At 36.0% G+C, this 16897-nt stretch overlaps 1 protein-coding gene and 1 long non-coding RNA gene across 2 annotated transcripts; both read left to right on the forward strand.

Annotated features, from left to right (window-relative positions):
- Positions 1-12628: 12628 nt before the first annotated feature.
- Positions 12629-13283, forward strand: LOC110938686. Its single transcript, XR_002591591.2, has 3 exons — positions 12629-12765; positions 13082-13157; positions 13236-13283. It is a non-coding gene; the product is annotated as an uncharacterized LOC110938686 (long non-coding RNA).
- Positions 13284-13507: 224 nt separating this feature from the next.
- On the forward strand, positions 13508-15794 carry LOC110942880 (alanine--tRNA ligase-like). The gene is made up of 6 exons (XM_022184641.2): positions 13508-13694; positions 13840-13964; positions 14044-14385; positions 14477-14585; positions 14674-14861; positions 15665-15794. Exons 1-6 carry the CDS (start codon positions 13640-13642, stop codon positions 15782-15784), a joined length of 939 nt encoding a protein of 312 aa, XP_022040333.2. The 5' UTR covers positions 13508-13639; the 3' UTR covers positions 15785-15794.
- The last annotated feature ends 1103 nt before the right edge of the window (positions 15795-16897 follow it).

The raw sequence follows: 16897 nt of genomic DNA on the forward strand, positions 1-16897 counted from the left end.
ACTTGTAGGTGTTCTTTCAAGTCTTGTTTATTTATTTCAAGCTAAAAGTCAAACAGTGTTTGACTTTCAGCTTTGACCATGATTTGGTCAAGACAAAGTTCATTTGAACTTTGCAACGTGAGCGTAATCACGATGGTAATAGTACCTTGCGACTATACCTACCGATTACCACGTTGACTAGTCGAAGTGACGAGTCAAAGTTTCAGTCAAAATGCACGATTATGTGCATTTTGCAACGAAACTATTTTCGGGTATCAAAACACTTTGTTTTGATATCAAATCAGTTTTCTAACTTAGTTAAACATGTTTTAACATGTTTAAATCGTCACTTCTAGTTATTGCTTATTTAGGGTTGTAAGTCAAGCGGTCTCGACAACCGCTTAGATTTTCGAACCCGACCCATTTGGTCGATCATTAGGATCCGACCAAACATATCTTGTGATCATAGTTGTATAAGGGATAACCTTCCAAGGTTATACCTTATGGTCACTTCATTTGATTAGTTGTATGATATGTAGTTTATATGCTTTAGGAAAATGACCAAAATGCCCTTTTGTGCATAATTTCAATTTAAGCATGTGTAACCTAAATTTTAACACTTAAACTGATTATGCAACATTATTAAACATGTTTAGGCATATAAGACTTATCATAGGACTAGTTAGACCATCCAAATGCGCATTTGCGCAAATGATACGTTAAAGTAGCGTAAACTACCTTAACGAGTCATAACGGGTCAAAAGCACTTAGGAATGATTTCAAATTAGAACGTTGGCTTTGTTAAACCATATCATATGGGTTCCAACACTCATTTGGTTTACAAGACCTCATTCTATCCGATCTCCCGATTTAGGTCCCGATTTATTAACATAGTTACCGATGTTAGGACACGTTAGGACACGTACGAAGCTTGATACTTCACTTGATTCAAAGATACTTAGCAATCCCAAGTGAGTACATAGCTCCCCTCTTTTATGCTTTCAATTGTTTTGGGGTGACTCATATGTGCTAAATGCTTTTCAAGTTTTCAAAACAAAGACTATGGTTTATATAAAACTTGACGATTTCAATAATGTGAATGAACTTATTGGGGGCGTTAGTCGAAAGACGAGTGGCATTCATTAACAATGATCAAGCCGACCAGTAGTATGTTATGGTACCATAGGATCAGACAAATCCCGTTATCGGGCTATTCAGTGGATTTGGTGGATAGTTTGGGGTAACGACAGAATCTGTCATTTTAACAAACCCTTTAGTGGTTTGTTAGTCGATGTTAAAGAGGTCTTTCAGGGCCTATTAAAGATACCCCATGAGTGGTATATTCGAGTCACACAGGTTTGAATGTATTCATTAAAGAACGACCAAAAGTTGTATTTCACAATTTAAAACACGGACGATTGAACGATGGTTTATAACACAGACGATTTGAACGATTGGTTTATATAACACAAACGATTCGTAACAAGGACGATTTGGACGATTGGGTTATGGTAAGTGATTAGGTAACGAGGCGTGTGTAATGTGATAAAATCATGGTGGATACGCCACTGGTACTTCCTATATATAAGTGCTTTTTTCACATTGCATGTCGTAGCGTTAAGTAGATCACTTGGACGAACGTTTTCAAACGATGTCACAAACGAGGTTTACTTAAAAATATAAACCATACGATGTTTACTTTCAAGACAATTTACTACTTGGTTTTACAAAGACAAATGTTTTCAGTCAAGATTCATGGCTACAATGGTTTTAGTTTTACTTATATCAACTTGTAAAGTTGATAAAACATATTGCAATATCAAACACTTTTTGATTTCAAGGTACATATTCGACAACTCTCATAGTTGGTCGAGGTAGTGCAATATGAATTCAAAGCCATGAATTTGACATACAAAACCAATGTACTCGCCGGCATTTTTCTGCTCACTGTTTTCACATATGTTTCAGGTTCTATTATGTGACGATTGTTGATTGCTTGCTACACATAGGATGGACGCGGGCCTTAGTGACTTAAAACTTGAAAGACAATTGTTGTACTTATTTGGGTTGTATCAAAACAACGAGTCTATAAATGAAATAAAACAAAACTCCAATTACCATCTGTTGTGAAACAATGATTCTGTGACAAAACTCCCTGACGTTTCCGCTGCGGTTTGTTGTATTACGCGGTCGGGGTGTTACAGAAAAGTTGGTATCAGAGCTCATGGTTATAGGGAATTAGGTTATTGGTAATGCTCTTGACCTAGTCTCTAACCTTCCTAGGACCCTAACGTGAGTTCACTTGTGTTTAGATTCTTAATACAATGTTATCACCTATCCTTAGGTGATTACCAAAAACAAAACATAATCCATTTTCTCGAGTCAATTTTTTTCCAAAACTTCACAAGAAATCATCTATCCTTAGATAATTTGTTTTAAGGCTTTTAAGTCTTTGCTACTTTCAAAATCTGGTCAAAGTTTGGGCTTTAAATGTGAACATGTGCAATCCGGAAGGGTGGGTGCCTGTACTCTGAGTTTTCTGTCTAAGGCTAGAGTGTTCGTACAAATCCGCATCATCGGACGAGTCACTCTTACCTGGGAATTCTTGGGGTGAGTGTCCACCTATAGGCTAAAGCATATCTTCTCGATACATTATAAAGACCCATTTACTTTGATTGGTCACTGTGTGTCGTTTGTTTGTTTGAAGTGACAAATAAATGACCACATTCCTTATGTTTCGTCGATATTTTCAATACCACCTTTAATTATCCAAATATCAATCTCACACGTTTCCCATGTTTCCTTATTCTTGTAGAATGCCTCTTAGACACGATCAAACTCAAGATGCTGCAATAGCAGCCTTAGTCGCTCAGCAAATCGCTGTTGTACACCCGAACCTTATTACTCAAATAAACCAAGTGAACAACAACAATAACAATAACAATGCTTAGTGCAACTATAAGACATTCAATTCGGCTAAATCGCTTAAATTTTCTGGGTCTGAAGGAGCTACTGGGCTCCTACAATGGTTCGAGAGTTTAGAAAGCACATTTCGACACGTTCAATGTCCGAACGAGCGAAAGGTTGAGTTTGCATCTAGTGTCTTTGAGAAAAGGGCACTAACATGGTGGAATGGTGTGATGAGAGACAGGGGTGCCAATGTGGCAATGGCCCAAACCTGGGAAGAGCTTCGAGCTCTAATGATGAATGAATTATGTCCTCGTCATGAACTCAGGGCACTGGAAAGGGAATTCGACGATCTTAATCAAGATAGCGGTGAGCATCAAGCCTACAATGATCGTTATGAGGAATTAATTCTGTTGTGTTCTACCATTGTTACGCCTTTGGATAAGGCGATTGAAAAATACATTGATGCCTCCCTGACCCAGTTCAGGACATTGTTACTGGTAGCAACTCTACCACAGTTAGACAGGCCATTGAGCTATCTGCTACCCTGACTGAATCTCAAGTTAGGAACGGTAAACTTTTCTGAAAAGGTGATAAGAAACCATCGGACAAGAATAAATTAAAGGATAACAAGACCGAATCCTCTAATAAGTCAAAGAAGCGTAAGGCTTCGTAGAACTTCGTTGTAGTTGCTCAAAACTATCAAGCTGCACCTAACCAACCAGCACAACCCCTTGCTAGAAAAACCTATGCTGGTACTGCACCACTGTGCAACAGGTGTAATGCTCACCACCAAGCTCACCTACAGTGTCGTTAGTGCACATCATGTGGGTGACTTGGCCATTTGGCAAATGCTTGTCGAACTACCCCGAACCAAGGTGGTCCAAACCAACCTCAAGCCAACCCTGCTCAAGCTCATTTTCCACCTGGTTCTTGCTACAACTATGGCGAGATGGGCCATTTCAGGAACAATTGCCCAAAACTTGTTAATGCAAATCCAGCCCATGGATGAGCATTTGGCTAACTGGAAGACGATGCTGCTTTGAAACAATTGAACTTTATGCTTTATTTCTTTTGTTATCCAAGACTCTGAAACAATTAGTTTGGTTTATAATAAATCTTTATTCTCATTTCGATGTACGAAAACAAATGTGGTTACGTGTATGAATGACATACCCCTACGATACCAAAACCAAGGAACCATGTTCCTTGCAAGACGAACTACTCTCGTAGTTCTTCCATTTTTGTGATCGCTCACGATCTCCACAAAAATCCTAAGTACTCATTATTCTAAGAAACAAAGTACAAGGTACAGATTATAACTCTTGACGAATACTCAAAGTACCACTTTAAATCCTTGCCGGGATATCTAAGGGTATTTTTCATAAGTCCTTAATTGGTCTTATGCGATATGTCTATGTACATATCATTACATTCTGGTTCTCATAACCTTCGCTTTTGAATCTGATTTCCTTTCCAAGCTTGCGCCACCCAATGGAAGTCCGTCTCCGCCGTGACCGCCTCGCCGTAGAACCACCGGAAGCTCGCCGTCGCACTCCGCTGTGACAATCGCCGCCACGATTAGACCTTAAACTCACGGTTTGGGTACCGAATTTGATCGTTTCTTTATGTTAGATTCTGTTTCGGTTTCGACCTTCACAATCTGAAAGTATATATATATGTCTTGAACCAGTCTCCGTAGGTACAAAACGTAAAACCACCACTGCCACTCACCTTAGTGCAATTTGCGTGACCATCCGAAGTGCTAACGGTGTGTCTCCGGTTAACTCCGTTTGACTGATAAGGTACTAGATCGAACCCTCTCCGACTCAAACTTGATATACTAAATTTTGGTTTGTTACGTTCTTTCCGGCGACTTAAAAACAAAAAAAAATAGAAAGAGAGTCGATTTTGAGTGTGGGATGTGCGCATCATAATATTATTTGATTAGTGTGTTTGTATGGAGTTTGTTTTAAGTTGAATCTAATGTATATGTGCATGTATTAATTTTAATTGTGTATGAATGTGTGATGTGAGTGTTCTGTGTGTGATCCATATACACTGTGTATGTGATGTATAATGTTTAGTTATGTGCATGAATGTGGTTCGTGCATGTATTTTGATTGTGCATGCGTGTGTGTGAATATGAGTATGTGGTGTGTGTATATCTATACATACATATATATATATATATATATTGACATAATAGACTATATTATATAAACGAGATGATTAAATTAGTTATCGTGAGTGTTGAACCAAAAGTGTATTTGATTATTGGGTAAACTAGTTTGGTAGCCGGAAAATCTAAAGAATGATATTTTAGATTAAATGAAAAAAAAAACTCATTTTTTAAAATATGGGATTTAGGTTCGCAATATTTTTTAAGGATGAATCGACTTGGATATTTTCTTTGCTGTGCTAAATCAAGGTACAGATTCCGTTTCTTTTACATTGTAGTATTATTTTATTTTCGTTACTTATTGGTACGGGTTTTGTTTTTCTTCCATCGTAGTATATTTTTATTTTTCGTTACTCGTTGGTACGAGTTCCTTTTCTTGACATCATAGTATTTGTATTCAAGTCCGTTACTTTGTAGTACGAATGTTTTTGTCAGTGGTTTCTGTTTCGTATTGTTATATGACTAGTATATATTGTAGCATGCAATAGACCTTATACCTTGTGCTCATTATTGCATGTTCCCTTTAGACTTATGTCACGATACATTTATTTTTATACGTCTTTGTACTCTGTCACCCGAGCAATTATAAGTTACTTGTCGTTGGGGCGTCAACAACATAGAACTCATTGTGACGGTGCGTAACTAAAGTTCACGGCGTCTCTAGCTTGTGCTTATGTAGTACTTGGCCCCTAGAGGCGGGTAGATCGATCTTAGCTCTGACTCCTGACTCCTGACTCCTGTTGAGATGGAATAATGTGTGTACGCCTACATGCACCATCTCGGCGCATGGACTATATCCATGTATGCCTCAGTTTAGGCTCGTGGGTGCTTCTATATTACGTGACTTGTTTACTATTATATGTTGTCACGTATGTATTGTCTCTGTTATGATATGTTTGATATGTTTATATGCATCAGATTATATCCAGATCTGTTATCTGTTCAGTATAAGTTTTGGGATTCAAGTTATAAAAGTATTTGTTTCAGTGCCAGGTTTTCAGTCTCTGTTTTCAGCATTTGTCCGGTGTCCGCCTCAGTATTTGTTTTAGAACTCTTTGTTTCCAGTATCGGGTTGCATAATCTTTACAAGTATTAGATTTCTATGTTTTCAAAACTCAGGTTATCTAAACTATTTTGTTAATTAAATATATATATTTTCAAATTAGAAATATAGTTGTTTTGACTAAATAATGATTTGTTATGAAATTCGAGTTATCATTAGATTTTGATTTAAATCTAAATGTTTATTCATATATAGTAATTTCGATGATTTTCTTGTTTTAAAGGAATTGGGATTTTTATTAAACAATATTATATTATAAGTAAAACCATTTGAGAGAAGGAAAATTGTTTTAGTTTCAAATGTGGTTCAATGTCAGTCTCAGTTCAGCTTCCGTTATGTGGTGTTTCGTTCCCATTTGTTCGTCTTTACATGTACTGTTGATTTCCCCGTTACTAAGCAACTTTTTGGCTCAGCCGTAGTTTCTTTCTTGTGTTTGTCTTATTTGTTTGACAGGTAATTTAGGAAATGTGGGGAATAAGTGAATAGTGTCGTGAAGGCAAAGATTTATTTTTATTTTGGTAATGTAATGAAAATGTAATTAGGATCTTTTGTTTTCAACGTTATGGATTGGTTTTAGTTTTGATATCTGTATGATTGACACGTCAGCCCGTTCAGGTTGGGGTGTTACAATTATGGTACCAGAGCAAAGGCTCTTTCCTGTAGAAAAGTTAAACCTTAAAAACAACCTGTGAGTTAATGGGTAGACGTTGGGTTAGGATTTCGACTTTCAATCAATCTTCATGCTCATCAGTTTGTTGTCTTTAGGTCTATCTGCTAGAGTCATTTCTTTTGTTAATCGGTACTGGATCTACTTATGATCATATTCAGTATCCAACTCTTTTTCTGTATCAATTGTGCATGTTTGGCACAATATCTCAGTCCGTTTTGTGTTTTTACTTTTGTAAGTGTCAGTCTTAGTTTCCGATTCAGATTCAGATTTTATGCTTGGTAGTATATCTGTCAGTACATGCTCCAAGTGTCTATCTTAGTATTTGTTTTTGTGTTGGTTTTTGTTTCTTTTCTTGTTTCATTTCATATTCCAAAATTTTCGTAAGTACTCCAGTACATTGTGATATCTAGGTTATCTAAGTTACTTTCTTACTTAAATATAAAGTTTCTAGTTGTATAAAATATTTTTATCTTTATCTGATAATAATTTGTTATTAAATTCTATGAATTATTGGTTTTTGATAAAATCCAAATGTTTTTTTAAAGTAAATAGTTTGGGTAGTTATTTTTTTAAGAAATCATAGACTTATCAAATATATTGGCTTTATCGAATAGTTATTCTATCATCATTATGGAATTCTTGAATGAATCGGAACATCGTGGAGGACACGATTGAAGTAACTATGTTATCGTACGAACTCGAGTACGCTCCACGTGGACCTTGCTATCATACGTGCTTCAAGAGGTGTTTCACATCAGTACTATGTATCCTTGCATAATCGACACATCTACTTTAGTTATTTTTCCATTATTCCTTAGAATATAACACTTGTCTATGATTCCTTTATGGTCTCTTTGTTTGCCTTACTTGGATAAGTCACCGAGATGCATGATAGGAGGACAGTTAGGGCACTGACATAAGGTGATTGGAGATTATGTTCATGAACGTAATCGTGAATTACAGGTACATAAGTGCGCTTTTGGGTCCCTATTTTGTAGATTGGTGCATATCCTAATCCATTTACGTTCTGGTGCTCCGAAATCTGATTTTTGTTTGATTTGTTTTTTACCGCATTTAATTTAATTTGACTCGGTCCCCATTTACCTTGTGACGTCGGTAACTCCATATTATTTGAATAGTGTGTAGTACACATTTATGCAATCTGAAGTCAGTTCCATATGCGTTAGATACCTTAATAGATTGTAGTATTCAATAATATAGTTCCTTCCCATACACACTACTAAGATATGAACTTTTATTAGTGACATTTGAATTTGAATTACGTATAACTTAAGATGTGGGATGTTAAACAATCCAACCTTTTGAATAACCTTAGTATGTATTATGTCTAAATGCTTGCTATGTGTTAAGTCTTTTCTATTTCCGTTATGATTGAGATCGTTTGTATTTGTGCTTAGCATTTTTTAGGACGAAATTTTTTTGGAGGGGTAGAATTGTAATATTCGGAATTAATAATACTAATATATATATATATATACATGTACGAAAAAATGTAGCTTTAAGTTTATTTTTTTTATAAGAATTATAATTCTAAATGGTTTTTTTATAAAGTAAACAATAAAAATTAATACTTAGTTGTATCTAGTTGAAATAAAATCCAATTACATTAATAAAATGAAGTTTATATTAAATAGGTATATTTATGAAACTCTAGGGGTGTTTATGAAAATTCCAAATCAAATGTGGTACAACACGTTTCCTTGCTGGTTGTTTCTCCGATCACCGCAATTCCAGTTTTGAGCAAAGAGATAAAGTTTATTTGAAACCCATCAGCCACTCAATCTGATCTCTAAGCTTCGATATAATAATCAAACGTACCAGCCGAGTTTTACTCCTTTATACACCACATCAATTCCTTTTATAACTCTCATAACCTTCGCTTTTGAATCTGATTTCCTTTCCAAGCTTGCGCCACCCAATGGAAGTCCGTCACGCCGTGACCGCCTCGCCGTACAACCACCGGAAGCTCGCCGTCGCACTTCGCTGTGACAATTGCCGCCACGATTAGAACTTAGACTCACGGTTCGGGTACCGAATTTGATCGTTTCTTTATTTTAGATTTTGTTTCGGTTTCGACTTTCGCAATCTAAAAGTATATATATATATGTCTTGAACCAGTCTCCATAGGTACAAAATGTAAAACCACCATTGCCGCTCACCTTAGTGAAGTTTGCATGACCATCCGAAGTGCTAACGGTGTGTCTCCGGTTAACTCCGTTTGACTGATAAGGTACTAGATCGAACCCTCTCCGATTCAAACTTGATATACTAAATTTTGGTTTGTTAAGTTCTTTCCGGTGACTTAAAAATAAAAAATAGAAGGAGAGTCGATTTTGAGTGTGGGGTGTGCGCATCATAATATTATTTTGATTAGTGTGTTTGTATTGAGTTTGTTTTAAGTTGAATCTAATGTATATGTGCATGTACTAATTTCAATTGTGTATGAATGTGTGATGTGAGTGTTCTGTGTGTGATCCATATACACTGTGTATGTGATGTATAATGTTTAGTTATGTGCATGAATGTGGTTCATGCATGTGAATATGAGTATGTGGTGTGTGTATATCTATACATATATATATTAATCTAGACATAATAGACTATATTATATAAACGAGATGATTAAATTAGTTATCGTGAGTGTTGAACCAAAAGCGTATTTGATTATTGGGTAAACTAGTTTGGTCGCCGGAAAATCTAAAGAAGGATATATTAGATTAAATGAAAAAAAAAACTCATTTTTTAAAATATGGGATTTAGGTTCGCAATAGTTTTTAAGGACGAATCGATTTGGATCTTTTCTTTGCTTTGCTAAATCAAGGTACAGATTCCGTTTCTTTTACATAGTAGTATTATTTTATTTTCGTTACTTATTGGTACAGATTCTGTTTTTCTTCCATCATAGTATATTTTTATTTTTCGTTACTCGTTGGTATGGGTTCCTTTTCTTGACATCATAGTATTTTTATTCAAGTCCGTTACTTTGTAGTACGGATGTTTTCGTTAGTAGTTTCTGTTTCGTATTGTTATATGACTAGTATATATTGTAGCATGCAATAAACCTTATACCTTGTCAAGATACATTTATTTTTATACGGCTTTCTACTCTGTCACCCGAGCAATTATAAGTTACTTGTCGTTGGGGCGTTAACGACATGGCACTCATCGTGACGGTGCGTAACTATAGTTCACGTCGTCTCTAGCTTGTTCTTGTGTAGCACTTGGCCCCTAGAGGCGGATAAATCGATCTTAGCTCTGACTCCTGACTCCTGTTGAGATGGAATAATGTGTGTACGCCTAACGCACCATCTCGGCGCATGGACTATAGCCATGTATGCCTCAGTTTAGGCTCGTGGGTGCTTCTATATTACGTGACTTGTTTTACTGTTATATGTTGTCACGCATGTCTTGTCTCTGTTATGATATGTTTAATATGTTTATATGCATCAGATTATGTTCAGTATCTGTTATCTGTTCAGTATAAGTTTTGGGATTCAAGTTATAAAAGTATTTGTTTCTGTGCCAGGATTTCAGTCTCTGTTTTCAGCATTTGTCCGGTGTCTGTCTCAGTATTTATTTTCGAACTGTTTTGTTTCCAGTATCGAGTTGCATAATCTTTACAAGTATTAGATTTCTATGTTTTCAAAACTCAGGTTATCTAAACTATTTTGTTAATTAAATATATATATATATATATATATATATATATATATATATATATATTCAAATAAGAAATATAGTTGTTTTGACTAAATACTGATTTGTTATGAAATTCGAGTTATCATTAGATTTTGATTTAAATCTAAATGTTTATTCATAATATAGTAATTTCGATAATTTTCTTTTTCTAAAGGAATTGGGATTTTTTTTAAACAATATTATATTATAAGTAAAACCATTTGAGAGAAGGAAAACTGTTTTAGTTTCAAACGTGGTTCAATGTCAGTCTCAGCTCAGCTTCCCTTATGTGGTGTTTTGTTCCCATTCGTTCGTCTTTTCATGTACTGTTGATTTCCCCGTTACTGAGCAACTTTTGGGCTCAGCCGTAGTTTCTTTCTTGTGTTTGTCTTATTTGTTTGACATGTAATTTGGGAAACATGGGGAATACATGAAGAGTGTCGTGAAGATAAAGATTTATTTTTATTTCGGTAATGTAATGAAAATGTAATTAGGATCTTTTGTTTTCAACGTTATGGATTGGTTTTAGTTTTGATATCTGTATGAGTGACACGTCAGCCTATTCAGGTTGGGGTGTTACATCTGATCTCACTGATTAATCCCCATATGTAAAGGGAGATGAATATTGGTTCTGGTGAGGCTAAGGTTGGCACTATCCCAGCATATTCGAAGAATATGGTAGTGTAACCCTTGCAGTCTATTCCAGTCATTTTAAGATTTAGGAACTTATTGGCAATCTGTTCTTTTTCATGAGGAGGACATAATTTTCTTTCGACTTTATCCTTAAAGTCGGTCTATTCCATATTATAAGCTCTTTCACTTCCTTTAGACTGGATAATATTCCACCATTCTAAGGCTACATTCTTAAAAAGATTAGAAGCAAACATAATCTTATCTTCTTCAGCACATTTACTTATTTTTATGACTGCTTCTGTCTTTTCTATCCAGCGTAAGGCTGCAATGGCTCCTTCATTGCCTGAGAATTCTATTGGTTTGCAAGACCGTAATTCTTTATAAGAACAACCATATGAGATAGTACTTCTTTTTGGGATCGGTGCTTGGATAATTGGTCCGCGATTTTCATTCACGCTGTGACTTGGTTCAGTAGGTGCACGTTTACTTCCAGTTACAGATTTATTATTTTCTGCTTCTTTAACAGTCTTTATAATATAGGGCATAATATGATTCCTTGTGCTACTATGTGTTCGATGGCACTGTTATTCACTTGGTTTCCGTTATTATCATTATTCTGGTTTTCCTGATTTATTTCGTTATCCATCTGAATTGTAAACATTTATCAGGTATCAATATCACAGAATAAGATTTAATACAAACAATCACGCAAGCAGGTAGATAAAAACGTCGAGCATTGCGACTTACTCTTTTTATATATATCTATACATATGCATCGATTACATATTATAACTGAAAATTAAACACACTAGGGATTATGCATCGATAGGTATTAGGTTATCTATTCTAGTTGATGGTTTTTTTAGTACCAAATTACACACACACACACACACACATATATATATATATATATATATACTATATTAATAAGCATATCCAAAGGACTTCTTAAGGTCATATAAATTTCTTTAAAACACCCTTAATACATGATGTATAATCCTCTAAAGCACACTACTAATTTACCTTTCCAGTTATACCCTCAATCACACAAAAAACGCGGCCAACAAAAACCCTAAATTTCATTTCAAATTTCAAATTGAGAGCCCTTTTTTTCATTTTCGTTCTCTCTCTCTCCCTCAAAGATCTGGATTTGGATTTGTGGATCAAAAGGAAAAACAATCAGAGATCTTCAACAGCTTCGAACTCCTCTACGATCCCTCCACACACTCCCTTGATCGCACATTCCTTGAGAAGAAACAAGAACTTTGTAAGTTTCGAACTCCTCTATTCACAGGTATGATTTTATGGGGGTTTTGATTCCCATCTCAGTTTAGACTGGGGATTTTGAGAATCCCATGTTTCTTTTTTCAGATTCAGTTCATTCTCTCTGAACTTAGGGTTTTCACATCACACACGGAGGAACCCCAATTTCTTGAGTGTTTGTGGTGATTGCATCAAGAGCAGGGGATTTTGAGAAGCCCATGTTTCTTTTCACATCACATCACATACGGATTTGGTACAATTTGTAAATTGTTTCACTTTTTATTGTTTTTGCTAGGACTGTATTCAATCAGCTAGGGTTTTCATCTTTTACAAACAAGGGGAAGCTGCGGCCGTCAATATGGTTCTCAAGTACGTTTTCTCATCTTTAATTCATCACTTCAACATATATATCCATCATCTATATCTATATTGCAATATGTTACACAATATTGTTTCTATTGTCTGCGTAAGTTAGGGTTTCAAACTCATGAAATTTGATTTATTGTTCATAAGGAACTCAGGTTTTCACTAAATCTGTATGATTTTCACTTCATTACCTGTTTATATGCGAATTTAATTGCTGTATTGATTAATAATAGGCTATTGATGCTTGATTTTAGGTTTTTCTAGAGATGCTATTTGGTTATAATGTTTAATTTTACTTTTACTTTGGTTGTTGTTATAGGATTGAGCTATGCAGATTCAGTGGCCAGAAGATTTACCCTGGTAAGGGTATTAGATTCATCAGATCTGATTCACAGGTATATAATGGTGAATCTGTTTTGGATATTTCAATTTTAGTGCAATTTTTGAATGTGTAGATTGATTGTTGTATTTAGGTGTTTTTGTTTGCAAATTCCAAATGCAAAAGGTACTTTCATAACAAGGTTGTTGAACTTTTTATTTTGCATATGTAACTTGAGTTCATTGATATTATCAAGGCTGTTGAAGTAAAGAAAAGTGCATGAGTTTTCACTTGATATTGTCTTCATCTTTCTGCCATACCCATTGCCTATTTTTCAGATAGGGAGCAGCAACTTCCAAGTTTGTCTTTACTATTCAGGTAGTATGAAAACAGAGGTGTGCATTTGAATCTCAAGTGTGCTGAAAAGACCAGAATTTTGGTGCCCTTTGGTGCCCAAAATTCAAGGTATTTTTGTTTCATAATAGGAGAGAAATTATGTTTACTAGGTAAATGAATTAACGATTCTTAGTTGCACACGTATGATGATAAACAGATAGCATGAAGAATAGATTACCTTGCTGGTATAGAAGATGTGAAAAGTTTATATATTCAGGTATGACTTTTTTACCTATTTGCTGAACTCTCTAATAATCAAATTCTATGCATATAATGAATCTGATTTTTGTAAAAATTATCAAATTTTATGCAGTTTGTCAAAAATATGTTTCAGTTAGAGAGTTGTTGATGTATTATCTTAGGTACCATCCTGACAAGAATGCAAATGACCCTAAAGCTGCTGATATGTTTAAGGAGATCACATATTCATATAATATATTATCTGATCCCGATGAAAGGAACCAGTATGATAGTTCTGGTTTTTGAGGTAACATTCATATAATATATTATCTGATCCTGATAAAAGGAACCACTGATTCTACTGACATTTCGATCGATAATCGAAGGTTGGTGATGCGAACAAAGATCACGCATGTTGGGAAGGACCCGAAGTCATGGATACACAAAGAACCGTTATAAAAATCGACCGAAACAACCCCGGAACTGAAGTTGCAGCTGAAACAGCTGCTGCTCTTGCTTCTGCAAGTTTGATTTTTGTGTGTTTTTTTATAATGCAGGTGGATTTAGTAGGTTGGTACTATGATGCCGGTGATAATATTAAGTTTGGGTTTCCTATGGCGTTCATCACCACAATGCCGTCGTGGAGTGTGCTTGAATTCGGTGGTGTGATGAAAAGTGAGCTGGGTAATGCCAAAACCGCTATTCGGTGGGCCGCTGTTTTCGGTAAAGTAAGCGGTCTGAAATGAACGCTTGTTTTTATATTTTCAAATATACAAAATACACAGATGCTATAAATCCATAATTACATTTCCGGTACAGGTGTACCCTGATCCAGTTAGGATTGTTGCCATTGGCCGACAAGTGGACGAATTATTGGTCGATCCTGAAAATGAACAATGGTCGTCGATATCTGCAGAACTTTGTGGCGGTAAACACATTTTAAAAGATTGTTGATTTTTATAAATCCTTTTTGATCTGTTAATTGTTAATTTAACTATTTTTATGAATAAAACCAGGGACCCCTATTTCAAATACACGCGAGGCGAAAGCGTTTGCACTCTTGTCTGAAGAGGGAATTGCTAAGGGGATTAGACGAGTTACTGTCGTAACAACCGACTATGCTTTTGAAGCTATTAAAAAGGCGTCTGAGCATGAGCTGGAAGTTGATCTCGCATCTAAACTGGAAGGAAGCCTGCTTGAACAGGTTTGCATAATTAAATTTTAGATCCATATGCACCTATAAATGTGTAGAGATCTGGGTTATGTGTTATTATCCACGAATGGGCTAAACAGGTCAAACGGGTCAAAGTCGTTTAAACTGTATTCAAATGCATAAAACCCCCTATATTCGCTTTCTTACATAGAGTTTGATTAACTCTGTTATAATTAGAATTCCAACTTTTTTTTGGGTAAAAAGGGCTAGCTGACTAGGCCCACACACCCATAGTGGTTGCAAATTTGGGCGTTTTTGGGGCTCAATCACGCCCAATATCGCCCCTTTGCACTACGCATGGGCGTGATTGGCTGTTTTTTGGTTTGAGCGTTTTTTAAATCACGCCGGGTGGGGGAAATCTTGTCCAATCACATTTGAGCTTATATTATTTGGCCAATAAAATTTTAAATTTTTATTTTATTTTATTTTATTTTATTACAAAGATAATGCCCCACAATCCCCACATCCCCACTGCACCCATTTTAGAAAACGCCCAATAATGCCCCATTGCTGACTGGGCTGCCACATGGCGCAAAACGCCCAAAGGTGAATCATTGCTGACTGGGCTGCCACATGGCGCAAAACGCCCAAAGGTGAATATTGCCCACTACGCATGGTCTAAATTATCATGGTTTGAAACTGAGCCCTTTTTGGCCCGTCCCGCAACCCACTCTATTTTTCACCTATCGTCCTATCTCTCTATTTATTTTGTTTTTTAGAATCTTTTTTCAACCCGCATAGGTAACGTTGCGTTTAGCTTAGTAATTTGATTGTTTTTATACGTGTTCATACAGGTGTGGGTGAGAATGAGAATGTTGACTTTTGGTCAAATTTCACTTATACAGGTCCCTTTGACTGCTTTGGGTGAGATGTTTGAAGCTGCAACAAGTATTAGGAGTTGGCTGCTGAGGTAAGAGAGGTAAGACAATAGAAATGTGTATATAATAAAAAAAAGTTATCATTGTTATAAAGCGTTATGACAGTATTTGTGACATCTTTTGAGTATGTGAAGATGCAAGGATATAATGACATTAATAATATTAACAATTATGCAGACTCCCGCCGCATCGCGCGGGTAAATGGCTAGTATATATATTAATTGTTGGCTCGTCTAAAACTGTTGTTCACGCTCGTCATATTCCCAGACGAGTTTCTCTCCTATCTGTCGGATTCTATTTCCTTCCTCAACTAACTCTTCGCCATAGGAGCGAATTTCCTGCACATTTTCTTCGCTCATGGGTGGTAGTGGTGCTGGTACTGGGTCAAGGTATCGTGGTATAGGTTCTTTGTATGTGTATGGGGTGCTTATCACACTCTGTATATACCAATCACTGTTCCAGAATGGGTCTAAAGGGTTCAGGTCAGTATATTGTGTTATAGGATTTGTTGTGGGTACTGGTTCTTGCTGAGGATATAATTCCCGATATGACCTATTGTCATCCCACCATGGATCATACTCTGGAAGGACTGGTGTTGGGATTCTATGTATCTCATTGGGGTCAAATGCTGGGATTGGGAATTGGTTTTCCTGGTTTATTTCTAGCTCCATTGGTTGGCTGGGGGAATAAAGGTAAAAGTTCTGGTTCAGCATTTTGGTTCAGATTAAGGTCTGTTGCGGTGGTTGCTAACATGTGGAAATCAGCTAACTGCCTATCAATTTCCTCTTCTCCTCATGGCCTATTAACTGCATCCTGGGTTTGTGCATTCATTTCTCTATTGGCTTTTGCTAGCGCTCTCTGTTGTTGTAATTTATTCATCCTCTCAGACGCTCCTCTACTAAACAACCTCTCTTTTTAGTAGTAAACGGCTCCTCAGATTATGCCTTAAAGACAAAGATTCCTTCCTCAATATCAGCAGAGTAACCCGAGGAAGTTGGCTGAGATAAGGTTCCCTCATTCTTTGGGGAACTAGCTAATTTACGGTAAGCTTCCGATGTACCTTGCTCACTCATACTGTAAACTAACAAATTGTCAAATAACACACAATAATAATATACACATAATCATATAAATTATTTCCTAACACAT

The sequence above is a fragment of the Helianthus annuus genome, chromosome 5 (genome assembly GCF_002127325.2).
Source record: "Helianthus annuus cultivar XRQ/B chromosome 5, HanXRQr2.0-SUNRISE, whole genome shotgun sequence".
Taxonomy (NCBI): Eukaryota; Viridiplantae; Streptophyta; class Magnoliopsida; order Asterales; family Asteraceae; genus Helianthus; species Helianthus annuus.

Bases quoted from the DNA above. Each gene is read 5' to 3' on its own strand.
- LOC110942880 (XM_022184641.2), top strand. From the start codon at position 13,640: ATGAAGAATAGATTACCTTGCTGGTATAGAAGATGTGAAAAGTTTATA. The intron at 13,695-13,839 runs GTATGACTTTTT...GTATTATCTTAG, and splicing joins TGAAAAGTTTATATATTCAG to GTACCATCCTGACAAGAATG. The intron at 14,586-14,673 runs GTAAACACATTT...GAATAAAACCAG, and splicing joins ATCTGCAGAACTTTGTGGCG to GGACCCCTATTTCAAATACA.